This window comes from Macadamia integrifolia, chromosome 14 (assembly GCF_013358625.1).
Source record: "Macadamia integrifolia cultivar HAES 741 chromosome 14, SCU_Mint_v3, whole genome shotgun sequence".
NCBI lineage: Eukaryota > Viridiplantae > Streptophyta > Magnoliopsida > Proteales > Proteaceae > Macadamia > Macadamia integrifolia.
The window spans coordinates 16,103,126-16,117,594 of NC_056570.1; the positions used below are offsets into that span (position 1 = coordinate 16,103,126).

Sequence of the window (14,469 nt, forward strand, 5' to 3'; positions counted from 1 at the left end):
AAGGGGAAAAGAATGCTCCCTGGTTGTGCGGCCCATGCACCAACGAAGGGCCAATGAGGGAACTCGCATGTGCATAAACAAGGGGTCAGATTTGTAGGTTTCACGGGGATTGGGGGGAGGGGGTGTTATTACCCTGCCCTCTGTATTTGGGCAAAGAGGGAGCATTCATTTCCCCTTAAAATAAATAGTAGACAAGACCCTCTCATGTGATCCAGAAACCAAAAACAATTCTCACACCAAAATTCCAAGTATAACATCAGAATTCAGAAGCCAAGTCTTTCATTGCAGCTCCATTGGTCCCTCCTACCCTAGAATTATTATCTGCCCACTCCTTGGTAAATATGTATTCACTTTGAATAATATATGGCATAATGTGAACCAGAGAAGGATGGTTCCCCAGTCTAGTAGCAGCAGTCCCAAATTTGGGGGAGGTAGAAAATTATGTACTTCTATACACTTTTCCAAGATTCTCTTTCTCCACTTTTACTCGAAACAGAATTTCATTGCTTTGGACAGAGCCCCAAGGACCCAAGTCAGAACAATAACAAGAATAGGTGGTTAGATATATATGAGTCTGGCTCGTCGTACCAACTGTTTATGCCCTAATTGATAATTTGTTGAACGAGTAATTTATTAAGAAAGCAACGTAATGGTTACAGGGGGGATAAAACCATAAAACACACTCAATTCATTTTGAAACTCTCCTAAATCCTGAATTATTTTTACCTTACTCTCATCTGTACAATCCTCTTACAGCTTCATGCACAAAACATGGGGAAAAAAAAATATAAGGACAAAAAATACATACCGCGCATGAGAATATGCCACGCATGGCTTAAACCCTGGCTCAGGCAGGCATCAGCACCATTCTTGACTAAGTAATTCTCTTGCAGTGCAGACTAGAGGATAGACCCACATGCTTTTCGATGGCATCTGATTAGACTTCTCATCAAATGAGAACGACTAAGATAGCATAGCAAATCCCCGTACTACGCTGGAGTTCTGTTTCAAGACTTCTGCAATGCTCGCGAAGACAGCCCATGCAGAAGTCTGACAAAGCCCAAGAAACTAAGCTTCCCATCTGAATGTCTTATCCAGTCTTGGAGAACCACATGAACAGGGACTGATGGACTAAGGCCAAGTTCCTGATGAAAATAAATTATACATAATTGGAATTTTGATCCAACTAATTGCTGTGAAAATGGTGCTGACAATGATTCAACATTTCAACTAACCCAAAAAAAAAAACCTGAAGGGCTTTTCAACTACGTGAAAAAAAAAAAAAAAAAAAAAAAAAGATCAGCATGATGACAGGAATGTTAAAAGTTTCCAGGGCACCCATGTACTGCTTTCCAATTACAGGCAGCAAGCTCCACAGCTCGATTTCCTTTTCAAGATGAAACAATGTTTTTTTCTCCATATGTATACAACAACAACTCAGCCTTATCCCAATTAAATGGGATCAGCTACATGGATCCTTGCCCTCCATATAAATGTGCATTTGAAATGGTAAGCATATGATTTTGTGGCCGCTAAAATAGTACTATCGGTAATCGGATAGTCCATGAAGGGGTTCTCATGACCTATTGGTTGATGATGGGGTTCTAGTTGGCTCCTCTTTTCCCAATGATTTGCTTGTATTCTAAGAAAAAATTGATACGAAAAATAAAAAAACCAGATAGCACACCACCGATATATACAGAAACTATACTCACAAAACATGCACCATAGAAAAATATAAGCTCTTGGATGGAATCACTTACCTATAAAAGCACAGATTATTTTTGCTCTTCTGACAAAGGTATTAGGAAGATCTAAAATAATAAAATTACAAAGCAGAAAAAGAACATTTTCAAAGTCTTTCAAGGTTTCCTAGAGTTAATTCTTTCAACAAATGGCGCTAATATCTTAATACAGTAGTCGGAACTGCAGTACAAACATTGATAATCCTACATTTCTTTGTATGCAATCTAGAAGTATCAATAGTAGCAATATGGATATCTTTATCCTATATCATTCACAATCACATTGCAGAAAAGCAACAAACACTCTCAAGGTATAGACAAATGCACGTGCACAAGCATGCAAGCACAGATAGAAATAAAAACATACCGAGGCAAGTTCCTCAATCATGATTGGTCTATTCCCATCTTTCTCAAAATGCTCATATGCAGAACGTGCATGTTGCTCCCAGCTCTCAAGTCCTTCCAGCTGATACACACTTATGGCAGCAGCACAAAATTCTTCAAAGTTTAATTTTCTATATTGATGAGCACTCACCTGCAAATGAATGTGAAATATTCAACAATTTAGATAATTTAGGTGGGACCCAACTGCTACAAAATGAAGAGTAAACAACTGCGAAAAGCAGGGATTATTACCATGTTAACATAATCAATAACCCGAGAATCCTTCATGGCATCAGTAGAGTTCTTCATCAGGGCCTGGAAATCCCAGTATTGATTAGAATGGCATGACCAGTGAAACAGATAAACAGCTAAACAATGAAATTGACCAAAAAAATTGGACTTACTGTCTTAAAGTTCTGCATAGATATGAATCCATTTTTATTTGGCCCCAACAGTGAGAATTGTTCATGGAGATAATTTAGCTGAGCCACTGTCAATGTCTTTGAAAGAGCCTGTCAGAGTATCTGAACTCAATCAGTATGAAATTCTTTCCCGGATAATTTGAAGACCATCATAAACAACATAAGACTGAAAAGGGCCATAACCCAGTGCAAATTCCACACTTCCAGGCCTTGGGTTCCAAGAGTACGGTTATGAAGCAAGTGACTGTGCCATAGAAAACTTTAAGTGTTCATAAGTTGAAGTTCAATCTACAACCGCCATTGAAAAAATGGAGACAGGTTTGTCAGGTCAGTGCCCAATGGCTCCTCCAGAGTCCAGACCAAGTGAATACATATGAATCTTTAAGTTTCAGGCCCAAACAGGACTTGGAAAAGCAGCCAGATGACACACATCCAATCAACTCTAGCACTTTAACGGAGAGGATGTGAGAAGAGTGAGTTTTCAAGAGTTGATAGAAAAATCTTACAAGCACAAAGGACTCTTAAGAGTTTCAGATTTGTGCAAGTGCTCGACAGGGATTGAACTCTTTTGCGCACACTAATTTAGCCAAATCTCTATCCCATTTATGTACCCACTGGTGGATTCAATCTAACATCACCATAAAATTCAGAATCCAACTCACAGAATCGAAGGGCTCACAGAACCAGCAGGTTGAACAGAAAAATAAATCCAACTACAAGTCTGATCAGCTGCAAATTAACAGCACTAATAGGTCACCCTAGGGTGATCACAATCTCAAAAAGTGATCTCAATCGAATGGTAAGATATAGAGATATAGTATGAATACCAAAATAGTAACTAGGTTTCAAAATGAGTAACCTAGCTGGAACTTATCCTCAACACAGTGACTCATTCTCAAATTAACAACATAACAACCACTTAATATAGGAACTAACATCTATCAAACCCAAGGTAATCCAATGGACAGAAGTTTCAAATCAACAGCACTCTAAAATAGTAACTTCCAAGGACAGATTTAGTAGTTATGAAGATCTCACGTTCTGCTAGGTAGATCAACACCAAACTGTAGCCACAGGTAGGGATTACTGGAAACATCTCCCAGAATTTGCCATCAATCTGATGGTTAAATTGACAGATAGGAACACATGTCCGAAATTAGCAAGTAGGAACAAATTTAGAAGCTCACTAAGTCACAGCAGAATCAGCCATTGGTTTGGGTTAAGCTTCTGGTTGATGGAAGTCCTCTACAACTGAAAAACTCATCAAACCCTCAAAGAGGTCCAATGGGTAGAAAACAAGAGAAGAAAGTCACTGTAACAAAACTTCAAATGTAAGATGCCACGGTATATGGATGCTTTGGTAATGACCCCAGCAGAACTCCTTTAACCCCAGCAGTAACTCCTTCCACAATATCACAGCAGAACAGTAACCACAGCTCAAATAAAATTACCAGATGGGTTCAGCAGGACCCAAAGTTGCAGAAAAACAAAATACAAACAAAGGGGAGAAAAAAGAAAAGAATAGAAGGGAAGAAAAAGAAGAAGGGATATAACCAAGGCCTTCACCTATGGCCTGGGTCAGTCTCTCACTAACCCTATCACATCTCACCATGTTCACTGTCTCTCACGGCAATAAAGGCAAAAGCTAATTTCATTAACAATCAAAATCTTGAGGTTGGGCTCTAAGGTCTTTACAAAATGTAGAAGAGTCTACTACCTCCAAAAGGAAACTAATAAAATAGAAATTATTAAAAGAATAGGCCCACACATGTAGTATTGGTGCTTGTACATCAAGGAAATAAAACTAGAAACTAAAGATACTACCAAGGAACCAAAATAGAAACTAGCTACTTAATCCCGTATAATACCTAAATCCCTAATATTTGTGCTCGTAGAAATGGCCCATTACAATAGAGAACTCAAAAATACTACGCATATGGTCCATATAACCCTCAAAATTAAGCCTAACTTGACCCAAGAAAGTGAACCAGAGCTAAAACAAAAGGTCCCTCTCATCTTCTTGCTGAAATTCTACACCAATTCTCCTCAGCTTGGAAAAAACTCAACCTCAAGTTTTGTAGAGTCGAGGGAGCGATTGTGTGTGATGAATATCTATATACATTCCATAACAATATTCTGGTAGTTTTAGCTCACAGATGTATGGAATGTAATCTTCAAGACGTGGAGCTTTCTCTTCAAAGAACTTTGGGGGCATGACAAACTCTATGTACTCAACCTCTAACAATATTCTAGTAGTTTTAGCTCACGGATGTATGGAATGTAATCTTCGAGACGTGGAGCTTTCTCTTCAAAGAACTTTGGGGGCATGACAAACTCTATGTGCTCAACCTCTGAATCAATATCAACTGTGAATGTCATATCCATAGAGTCCTCAACTTTGGGAACCTTCTCATCAAAGACTTAAGGCACAAGCTCTACCTCTTCAAGAACATCACGAATATTGAATATTGATGATTTCTTGTGGAGTGTTCTCAAGTCTCAACCACTGCCTCAGCTTCCAATGTTTCACCGTCTGCTTTAATTACCTCAATTGAGACCTCTTCAGTAGAATCTTCTACTTGTTGATCTTTTGTAAGCTTCAAGCAATGTCTCTTCCTTATCATCACAGTTTACTGTGATCACTTCAGCTTTATTTTCAACTTCAAGCTCCTTTTCAAAAAAAAAAAAAAATGCTCCCTTTCATTGATTGGTGCTTTCTCAAATTCCTTTTGTAGTATAAATTTGAGTTCAACCTTCATCTTAACATTGTCGGTGTGAGCTTTCAAATTCTCCGACTTGCGAACTGAACTTTATAGACAATTGCTTCAAGTTCTCTTCAGCTTTAAATGCCTTAATTTTGTCGAAGGGAGAACTTTCTTTCGATATGTTCTAATCGGTACTTGTTCTTCAACTCGTGCATCTATTCCCACCTTCAAGATCCACGTATTTTAACTCTAAGCCTCTCTTCATGGCTTCTCCACCATTTTTTAGCAAGACCAATCAATCACAAGTAAGCAAATCTAAGCTTCCACTCCTCTGTTAAGTTGTGCCATTCAAAAAAATCCTCTAGAGAATCTAACCAACCAAGGAATAAGCTTGGGTCCGTGTATCCAGAAAATTAAGTCCAACTTCATCTTCTTTGCAGTAAATCAGTCTTAGAATGTGCATGATATGTAGGTATAGAATCAAAACATTGCACCATCTTTGTGATGCGTCCAGTCAACTGTTTCAACATCTCAATCACTTTAACATTAGAGTTATGGGTGTGGTTTGAGGTCCTAGAGTTACCATTAACCATAGCTCTGGTACCAAAACGGTTGAAATTTCATTTAAAATTGTCAAATTTGTCAAAATTTCACTCGAAATGGTCGAAATTGCGTATAGCCTTCGAATTTTATGGTTTTGCATTCCTATTTCATATTTCAATCATTTTTATTGAATGGTGTATGTTATAGGACTAAATTATGTGTAGAATAGCTATTTAAATGAAAAGATATAGTAGGCTACATCGCACGCTAGCAACCTAAGTTTTGAATCATTTTTTTTCCCAATCTAATGATTCAAACATGTGTAAACATGCTTAAATAAGCACTACAAGAAGTTTCATAAGAAATTCCATCATTTGGTCACCCAAATTACAATTTCTAGTTGACTTGAAAAATTGACCAAATTCTAAGCCCACTTCACAGATTTCAATAGTATATTCATGTTTGACCAAGGTCAAAATCTTGGTTGAAACCAAAATTTGGAGCCTTGGATGTAGGACACTACAACCACTTATATTATTCTTATGCAGATATTCTAATATCGATGAGGACCCAAATGCCTTGCCTTGGTCACTATTGTGCGTATTTTCATTTGGTCACTGGAAACACCAATTTAGACATAAAATACGAAGGATACAAATTAATAAGACAACTTTTGTCAATAATTTTATAGTCCAATCACAAATGTGAGTCTTCAAGAATTTTTTATGTTCGTAGCTCAGTGGCCAACAAATAGTCATGTTTGGTTTCTAATTTGAGTTATTTAGGGTCTGTATGGCAATGTTCTAAAGAAACAGAATTTTTTATGTTCGTAGTTCTGTTTTTTTGGAATTAATTTGGAACAGAAGACGTATATGACATCTGGTTTGTTTTTGTGCTCTTTTTAATGAACCAAGTGAAAAAACACATTTGTTGATCATTAAAGAAACAAATTTGATGTTGTTTATAAAAAAACAAAAACATTAAATTTGTAACAAAAAACAACCCAATAAACTGGACTCTTGAACTCAACTCTCTCTACCGCCACCGCCACCGCCATCACCACCGCCACTACCACTGCCACCTCCACCACCACAACCATAGAATAGAAGAGATACTTCTGTTAATATGCATTCCATACACGTTTTTGTTCTTTTTTAGTGGCAGATATACTTTTTTTCCAGTCTTACCATACAACATTTTTTTTTTTTTTGTACAAAAGTATTCCAAATGAACAGAAATACCAAAAAGCATTTCTGAGTCAGAAATAATAATTTGGAATAAAAACACTGCCATACAGCCCCTTAGGGCCTGCATGGTAACCATTCTATTTATGGGTTAAATTTCTATCCATAAATGACTTTTTTATTTCTGCTTCTGTGCAATATTTCTAGGCAAATAAACGTGTTTGATAACATGGAGTAATTTCTATTTCTGGATTAGAAAATAAATAGGAATATGTCTATTAAGCGCACTTTAATTTATGTGTATGGAACTTATATAAACTTACAAAATGTCATTCAATACTCAACATTTTGGCATAGACGGTGGTGGTCATTGTGGAGGAGTCGTGGCGGTGGTGGTCGTGGTGGTCATAGTGTGGTAGTGGCGGTGGAAGTGGTGGAGGCAGTGGCAATGGTGGTGGCAGTCGTGGTGGAGGTGGAGGTGGAGGTGGAGGCAGTGGCGGTGGAGGAGTGGTGGTGGCAATGGCAGTGGCGGTGATAGTGGCAATAGCGGTGGAGGTGGTGATGGTGGTAGTGGAGGAGGTGGTGGCATTGGTGGTGGCGGTGGTGAGCGGTGATGGTAGCGGCGGTGGTGGGCATGGTGGTGTTGGCGGTGGAGGAGGTGGTGGGGTGGTGGTTGAAGTTGCATTGAAAGTATTTTATTTTTAACATAGAATTACTTATTTTCCCATCAAATTAACCACGTGCTAATTAAAGAGCAACACCTTATTTCTCCCTCTTATAAGAAGTTCCTAAAAGATGCTTCTTCTTTTTCTATTTCTCATCAACCTTTTGGTCCTGGTTCATTCTCAGGAACAAAAAAATGAACCGGCGTTATCAAATGGATTTCTATTCTTTTTTTGTTCCCAGAAACAAAAAATAAAAAAAAAATAAAAATTTGAGAAATAGAGAAACGTAATGGTCATCATGTAGGGCCTTATTTTTCAGGAGTATTTCTCATCTGAGTCATTTGATGATTTAAGAAAAATTTATGTTTTTAGGCCAGTAATCACTTCTTAATTTTCGTTTATATCAAAATGGGATTGATGAGATTTCCATAAGTAAAAAAGATTTAAAGATGGAAAATTGGAAACAGACGCAAATTAATGTAGACGTAGTGAAACCATTTACACCATTTTATCCTTTTGCAAACAGTTTCATCCATGATATATCGAAAATTGTATTAATCTTGGCACTTGGCAGCTATATATTCTGCACACAATTTTCAGTTCTTTGCAAGGTTATCAAGGCATAAGGCGACCCAAGGTGAGGAAGGCAAAAAATATCGCCTAGGCGACGCTTTGATAACTATGGTTCTTTGCTTTGGATAACCAGACAACAATCATTCCTCATAAGCAAGAGTGACGTACCCTCAAAGCTGCTTTCCGGAGAGATGATGAGCATATATAAGCTCTCACAAGCTTATACACTAAAATATCCAAAGGGATAATTATTTCTTGATGATTGGACAGCCATGGATGACCTAAGCACAGAATCAGGCAGCAAGCTTCAGAATTTTGAATCTCGAGAACGTTTGTCAATGATTATGTAGAATAGTTCATTAACTTACATAGAGCCTGAGCAGCAGTAAGTCGCTTACGATAATCCTTGTTCAGCAATCTCTTGACAAAATCTTTCGCATCGGATGACAAGGAAGGCCAGGGGGCTTCTTCAAAGCTGGGATCTGCTTTCAGGACAGCTCGGAAGATGCCAGATTCTGTTCTGGCCCAAAAGGGGCGGCTCCCACATAGAAGAATATAAGCAATGACACCAATACTCCACATGTCTGCCTCAGTGCCATATGATCTATGCAGAACCTCAGGAGCTACATAATATGCACTTCCTACAATATCATTCAACCGTTCATCTGTAAAAGGACAAAAAAGTCAGATAATAATTCAGATTCAGGAATTAGAAAGGAAAAAAGTCTCAAATAGTAAAACTAACCTGGCTTTACAAAGTCTGATAACCCAAAATCAATGGCCTTCAGGGGAGACTCCTCATCTTTCATACTAAAAAGGAAATTCTGAAGCAGCGAATAAAGTTATCAAGATAAAAGATAACAAGAAAAATAGAGGGATAGTACTACAAGAGAAAAGTTTCTGAAATAAATTTCATGGAAGGAGGATGAAATATGTTAGTTTTTAGGACCACCAGGAGAAAATAAGTCTGTACGAATCATGAGTTTCAAGTCCCGCAATCCTAGGGCATAGGCTCAGTAGATAAGGATAAGATTTACTATTAAGCAGTAGAGTTGAGTCCATGACTCATGGGAATCGAAATGCCCACCTATTCTGGTGGAGGTTTCAACTTTCAATTCCTACACTGGTTGGACCTGGACAGAGAGATAAATATGTAAACTCCCATGAAGAGGTTCAGCACACCGGATTAAACATAAACTATAGCAATTCATTATAGTTTCGATCCTAAGTCAAAGGGCTAAAAATGGAGGCCCAATGTGGCATTCTTCAAGGGCTAAAAGCTGCAATGGACCTTGATTCAACAACCTTCTTGTCGAATGTGACTCAAGTAATGTGTTAGTTTGGACATCTGGGAGAGAAAAAGGGCTGGGAAACTAACCTACCAGTGTCAAGTGTGGAGACTAACCTACCAATGTCAAGCATATTCAGAGGCCAAAAATCTATGGGGAAGTCGTCCTTGGTCATTTGGTTAACATCATCTTCTGACTAAAGAGGAATGATGTTGTTCAGTGACCTATTATTCCATCATAAATGTATCGATACCATTTCTGTTATAACATCCTCTCCTCCATAATTAGATTATCCCCATTACCAACAAAACATATTGATTTTCATAAGCTTCTCTTTGTTTGAGAACAATGGTGGTACCGGGAATATATTTTGCACAGCATATACTGAGAAAATAGAATGAAAAAGGGAAAAAAAAAAATAGCAGAAAACTTGTAGAAGCATAAAAGCTGCAAGGGTTCATCTATGACAAAGTAAGCAGTCTAGGCCATTAGGTTTAATCATAAGCACCTACGAGTTCAAAGCCACCATTAAAGAAACTAAAGTATGGGTATATTATGAATCATTATATGGATAAGCTAAAAAGTCAAGCTGTGGGAAATACCTCTGGCTTGAGGTCACGGTGAACCACACCTTGGAGATGACAGAAGGAAACAACACTTAGAATTTGTATCATTACCACCTTGGCATCTTCCTCTGAGTATTTTCCACCCCTGAAAATATTAATGAAATATGTAATTCACATGAGAAAGTGTTGATTCCTGGGTACAGAAAGTTCAAGATCAATCTTTCACCACCAAAAGTACCTTGATAGTATCCTATCTAAAAGTTCACCTCCCTTGCATAACCTGAAAAATATTAGAAAATCAGAAAGCTAGTTCTTGACTCTGGAAAATATGATTTAAGTAATTCAAAAGCAACCAAAACTGCAAGCATGGTTAGACAGTTATAAAACTCAATTTCATTAACAGTTTTCAACCTGGCTTAACTGTAGTTTTCCCCAAATTTCTTCACTTCTGCAAGTTCCAACAAGAAATAAGGTAAAAATCCAAATATATTGACAACAAGATTTATATCCTCCTTGTTTTTCCTGTCACTGCTTATTCTTTCTATGTTTTTTTTTTTTTTTTTTTTTTTTTTTTTTTTTTTTTTAATTATTCTCCTACCTCTTGCTCTAATTTTTTGTTTCCTATTTCATCTCATTCAAATGTATATCTTTTTTTACATTGGCTCCATGCTGATTACCCTAAAAAAATGAAGAAAAAAATCATCCAAAATTCAATCAGAGTTTAAGATCCTCATTCCAAAGGACATTCTCTACTTGAGATAATATGCATTAGCCCAAACAACTGCTGGCACGTTGAGAGGGCTCACCCCTACTGTTCACCTTTTTCTATTTTAAAAATGTAACAGCCTTCTCAATGAAAAGGAAGAGGAAGGAGGATCAAGACTGCACAGAATGGAACCGGGACAAGGTTAAAACTTAAAGGCAATTAGTGGACTAAAAACAATTCAGCAACAACAATAACTCAGACTTATCCCAACTACATGGGGGTGGCTACATGGATCTTTTGCCCTCCAATCAGCTCTATTCAACATCATACTCGATACAAGGCCTAAGTTATGCATGCCTTTCTCATTACTTCTAAGATCATTTTAGGTCTAAAAACAAAATAGCAACAACAGGTAGAATTCCATGACTGAGATATAGTCAACTCAACTGAAAAGGAAATTCAAAAAAAATTAAATAAATAAATAATTTAAAAAAAAATATTATTTTGCTTTTCTGTCAGCCAAATCACACACTGAGATTGACAGGTCCCTACAACTAACCCCAACCTTGTCTACTCCTCATGTTATGTCCTAAAACCATGCACTGGAAATTTGTACACGAACAGCATCAAATGTAACTCTACAACAAGGCTGCCACACTGAAGGAAGACAAACTTACTCCATCACTATATACACATTATCATCATCTTCATATGAATCGTAAAACTGCACCAAGTTTTTATGTCCTGTTAGAGCACGCAAAATTTTCACTTCTCTTCTTGCATCCTCAATAGCAATAGCTGTGGTCATCTGCCAGTACAGCACACACCATATTAGAACAAAAGCTGCTCTGGGTCTCTTCCCTGATACATATTTTCAAGAATATAAGGCTTTGTAATCGATGGAAACATGAGGCAAAAATGGGCCCATAAAATGTCATTCTATCTCACCAGATTGCGATATTAATTACCACTGCACAGACGAATGAGAATATTATATTGCTTTGATGGACCAGATAACTTTTACAACTTACAAACTAGTTCCCAAATAAATTAAATTTTAAAAATCTATAATCCCAAACTAGTTAATCTGAAAATAAAAAATAAATAAATAAATATCCACCCCAAAAAAGAAAAAAAAAATCTGAAAATAAAAAGGTACAAACCTTAGTAACAACTGTAGTCAAATTAATGTTTAGATTAATTCGGATATACCATCTAATGTAAAGAAATCTTATTCTCTCCCATCACTGGATCCTGACAAAAGCACCACTGAAACTGAAACATAGCTGGCTAAATAATACCTTCCTCAATCATGGAAGAAAACTCCCACAATTGATGCCAGTACCAACATGATCCAAACAGTTGGACCCAAATATCAAGAAGCAATCCCAAGCAATACTGGAAACCATTTAGATGTGGTCAAATCAGGAACAAGAACCATGGCCAGATTTTACCAAAACAAGATATAAAACAAAATAAGATCAATTCCAACAAAAATTTGGGTGGGTGGAAGGAAGTTCCAAACAAAAAGTTCCAAGAAGATGAAACAAAACAAATGAATAAACGGAAGCACTCAATAGAAAAATTTACATAGCTCAAATAGGAAACCAAAAGAAATTTAGTGATAACTTACATTGGATAGACTTTCTAAAACAGTAGATAAGATCAACAGAGCAAAGACCATTAGACCTAAGCAATAACAACCGAACCTTTGCTTTGGGAATGACCTTGACTGCCACTTCCTGCCCCTTCAATTCCCCTTTCTTTCCCTTTGCAGAACAAGTATAGCCGAAATGCCCACGACCCACCTCCTCTCCAAGCTCATATTTCCTCAAAAAATGCTTTGAGAACCCGAAATTCTTATCCAATCCAACTTCACACTCGCTTCCTTCAGGGATTGTGGCTTCATTCGGTTTTACAGAGCCATGCCTACGAGCAAGCAATGCTTTGATGTGCTTTGCAGGGGAAGGAGGAGGGAATGGTCTCTTGAAGATCCGCAAAGGGGTTGAACTCACACTGGAATTGGCGGGCGAGTTTTTGAAGGCACTAGGCAATGGACTTGGACTGTAGAAGGGAAATTTTGGAGTTTTAGTGGGTTCAGAATTCGCTCCAGGGCCAGCATCTTCGGGAACTATAGGGTTGTCTTCATCGTTTTGAAGTATGGGTTTTCCATGACAGAGTCCCATGGAAGCAAAAAAAAAAACCAGCTGAAGAAAAGATCACAAAGCAGAAACCAAAAACCCAGAAAGGAGTAACAAGTTCTGTGTGAGGGAAAGAAAAGAAGAAAACCAAGAAATCAGAAAACCCAAAAAGGGAAAAGTTCAAAATCAACCAACCCTGTAATTTAAAGTTCTAAAATTTAAACCGAGAAGGAGCTAAATTACCAGAAAGGGGGGGGGGGTGGAGAGACAGAAACTACCAAATTCACTGCTCAGAGAACATTAGTCCTGTGAATGAAACCTAAAGCCAAAGGATACCCACTCACTAAAACTCCCAAAGAATTCCAATTTTAAAGTCAAAAGAAGAACTTGGAAGCAAAAGAGCTTAAAACTATGGAAAAAGATAATAGGATTTACTGATAAGGAGAAAGAAAAAAAAAGAGAGAGAGAAGGAACCCAAGTAAAAATCTCTGATATAAGAACCAGAACAAGAACCAGATTCAGTAGCAAACAGAGGCAGAAAACCAGAAGCTGGAAGCAAAAATCAGGAAATCCAGAAAACTGTCCAAGAAGAAAGAAGAAAAAGAGAAGCCTCTTCAGATTTAAAAAACAAAAAGATACTCGGCAGAGGCTGCAAGGAAAAGAAAATAAAGGATGAAGGAAACCCGAAGCTCCTTTTTCTTCTTGCTTTTTAGCTTTTCTGAAGGGTCTTGTGTGGAAAAAATTCTAGCTTTATTACTGCACCTCTAATAATGTAAGCATTGGAGTGGATGCTCATACAGCCTGTCGCTTTAATCCCCCCAAGAGAACCAGAGGAACATTCATTTAATATTTTAGATTAGATTAGATTAGATGGATCAAGTAAGTAAGCATTTTACATATTATAGCTACATTTTTCCTGTATCTCTATTCTCTCTATCATAAGTTTGACTTGCTTTGGAGCTTGAAGCCTTGAAACTTGAAAGGCCCTTTCTCACTTCAGGGATTTTATTTCTAATGTATGCCCTTAAATTGTAGGGGATGGTGCCTTTGATACATATATGAGCTTGTTATTTGGGTAGGATTACTTTTACTTAAAAGGGTAGACCCAAAAATCATAACATGTTTAAATATTATTTGACAATTGCGAACCAACTTCATTAACAAACAAGGATTCTTGTTCTAATCTAGTCTTTGATGCTATTAGTATTGATACTTGGCACTAAGTTGGTCATCCATTACTCTCATCAATATGCTATGAGGATGGTATTCAATTAAAATAATCAATGAATACCTGTTTATACATTATGGTTCAATTTAATACATTGATCAATTATAATAACAACCAACTACTCATGCTCCATCCCAATTAAGATTAATGAATTGGATCAACTGGGTCATGAAAGGCTTAGCTAGGATCTAACCTCATTTTCAATAGATTTGATCTAACTGATTGAGAAAATTGAGTTGCCCTTTTAAGGTCCCCAGTCTCTTTTTTTTCCCTTTTTTTCACCCCCCCCCCCCCCTTTTTTTTTTTTTTTTTTTTTTT

The 14,469-nt window shown here is 37.3% G+C and overlaps 1 protein-coding gene across 1 annotated transcript; it reads right to left on the reverse strand.

Annotated features, from left to right (window-relative positions):
• Positions 1–613: 613 nt before the first annotated feature.
• Positions 614–13,715, reverse strand: LOC122061814 (CDPK-related kinase 7-like). The gene is made up of 11 exons (XM_042625305.1): positions 12,492–13,715; positions 11,460–11,590; positions 10,315–10,356; positions 10,113–10,221; positions 8,967–9,045; positions 8,590–8,886; positions 8,390–8,502; positions 2,534–2,641; positions 2,382–2,444; positions 2,113–2,280; positions 614–1,145 (listed from the first exon to the last, which is right to left on the reverse strand). Exons 1-11 carry the CDS (start codon positions 12,966–12,968, stop codon positions 1,008–1,010), a joined length of 1,725 nt encoding a protein of 574 aa, XP_042481239.1. The 5' UTR covers positions 12,969–13,715; the 3' UTR covers positions 614–1,007.
• Positions 13,716–14,469: the final 754 nt, after the last annotated feature.

Coding starts and splice junctions, on each gene's coding strand:
- LOC122061814 (XM_042625305.1), bottom strand. CDS start 12,968: ATGGGACTCTGTCATGGAAAACCCATACTTCAAAACGATGAAGACAAC. Junction 9,046..10,112: donor ACCGTGACCTCAAGCCAGAG/GTATTTCCCACA, acceptor TCGCTGCTTCAG/AATTTCCTTTTTAGTATGAA. Junction 2,281..2,381: donor TTATTGATTATGTTAACATG/GTAATAATCCCT, acceptor ATTCATTTGCAG/GTGAGTGCTCATCAATATAG.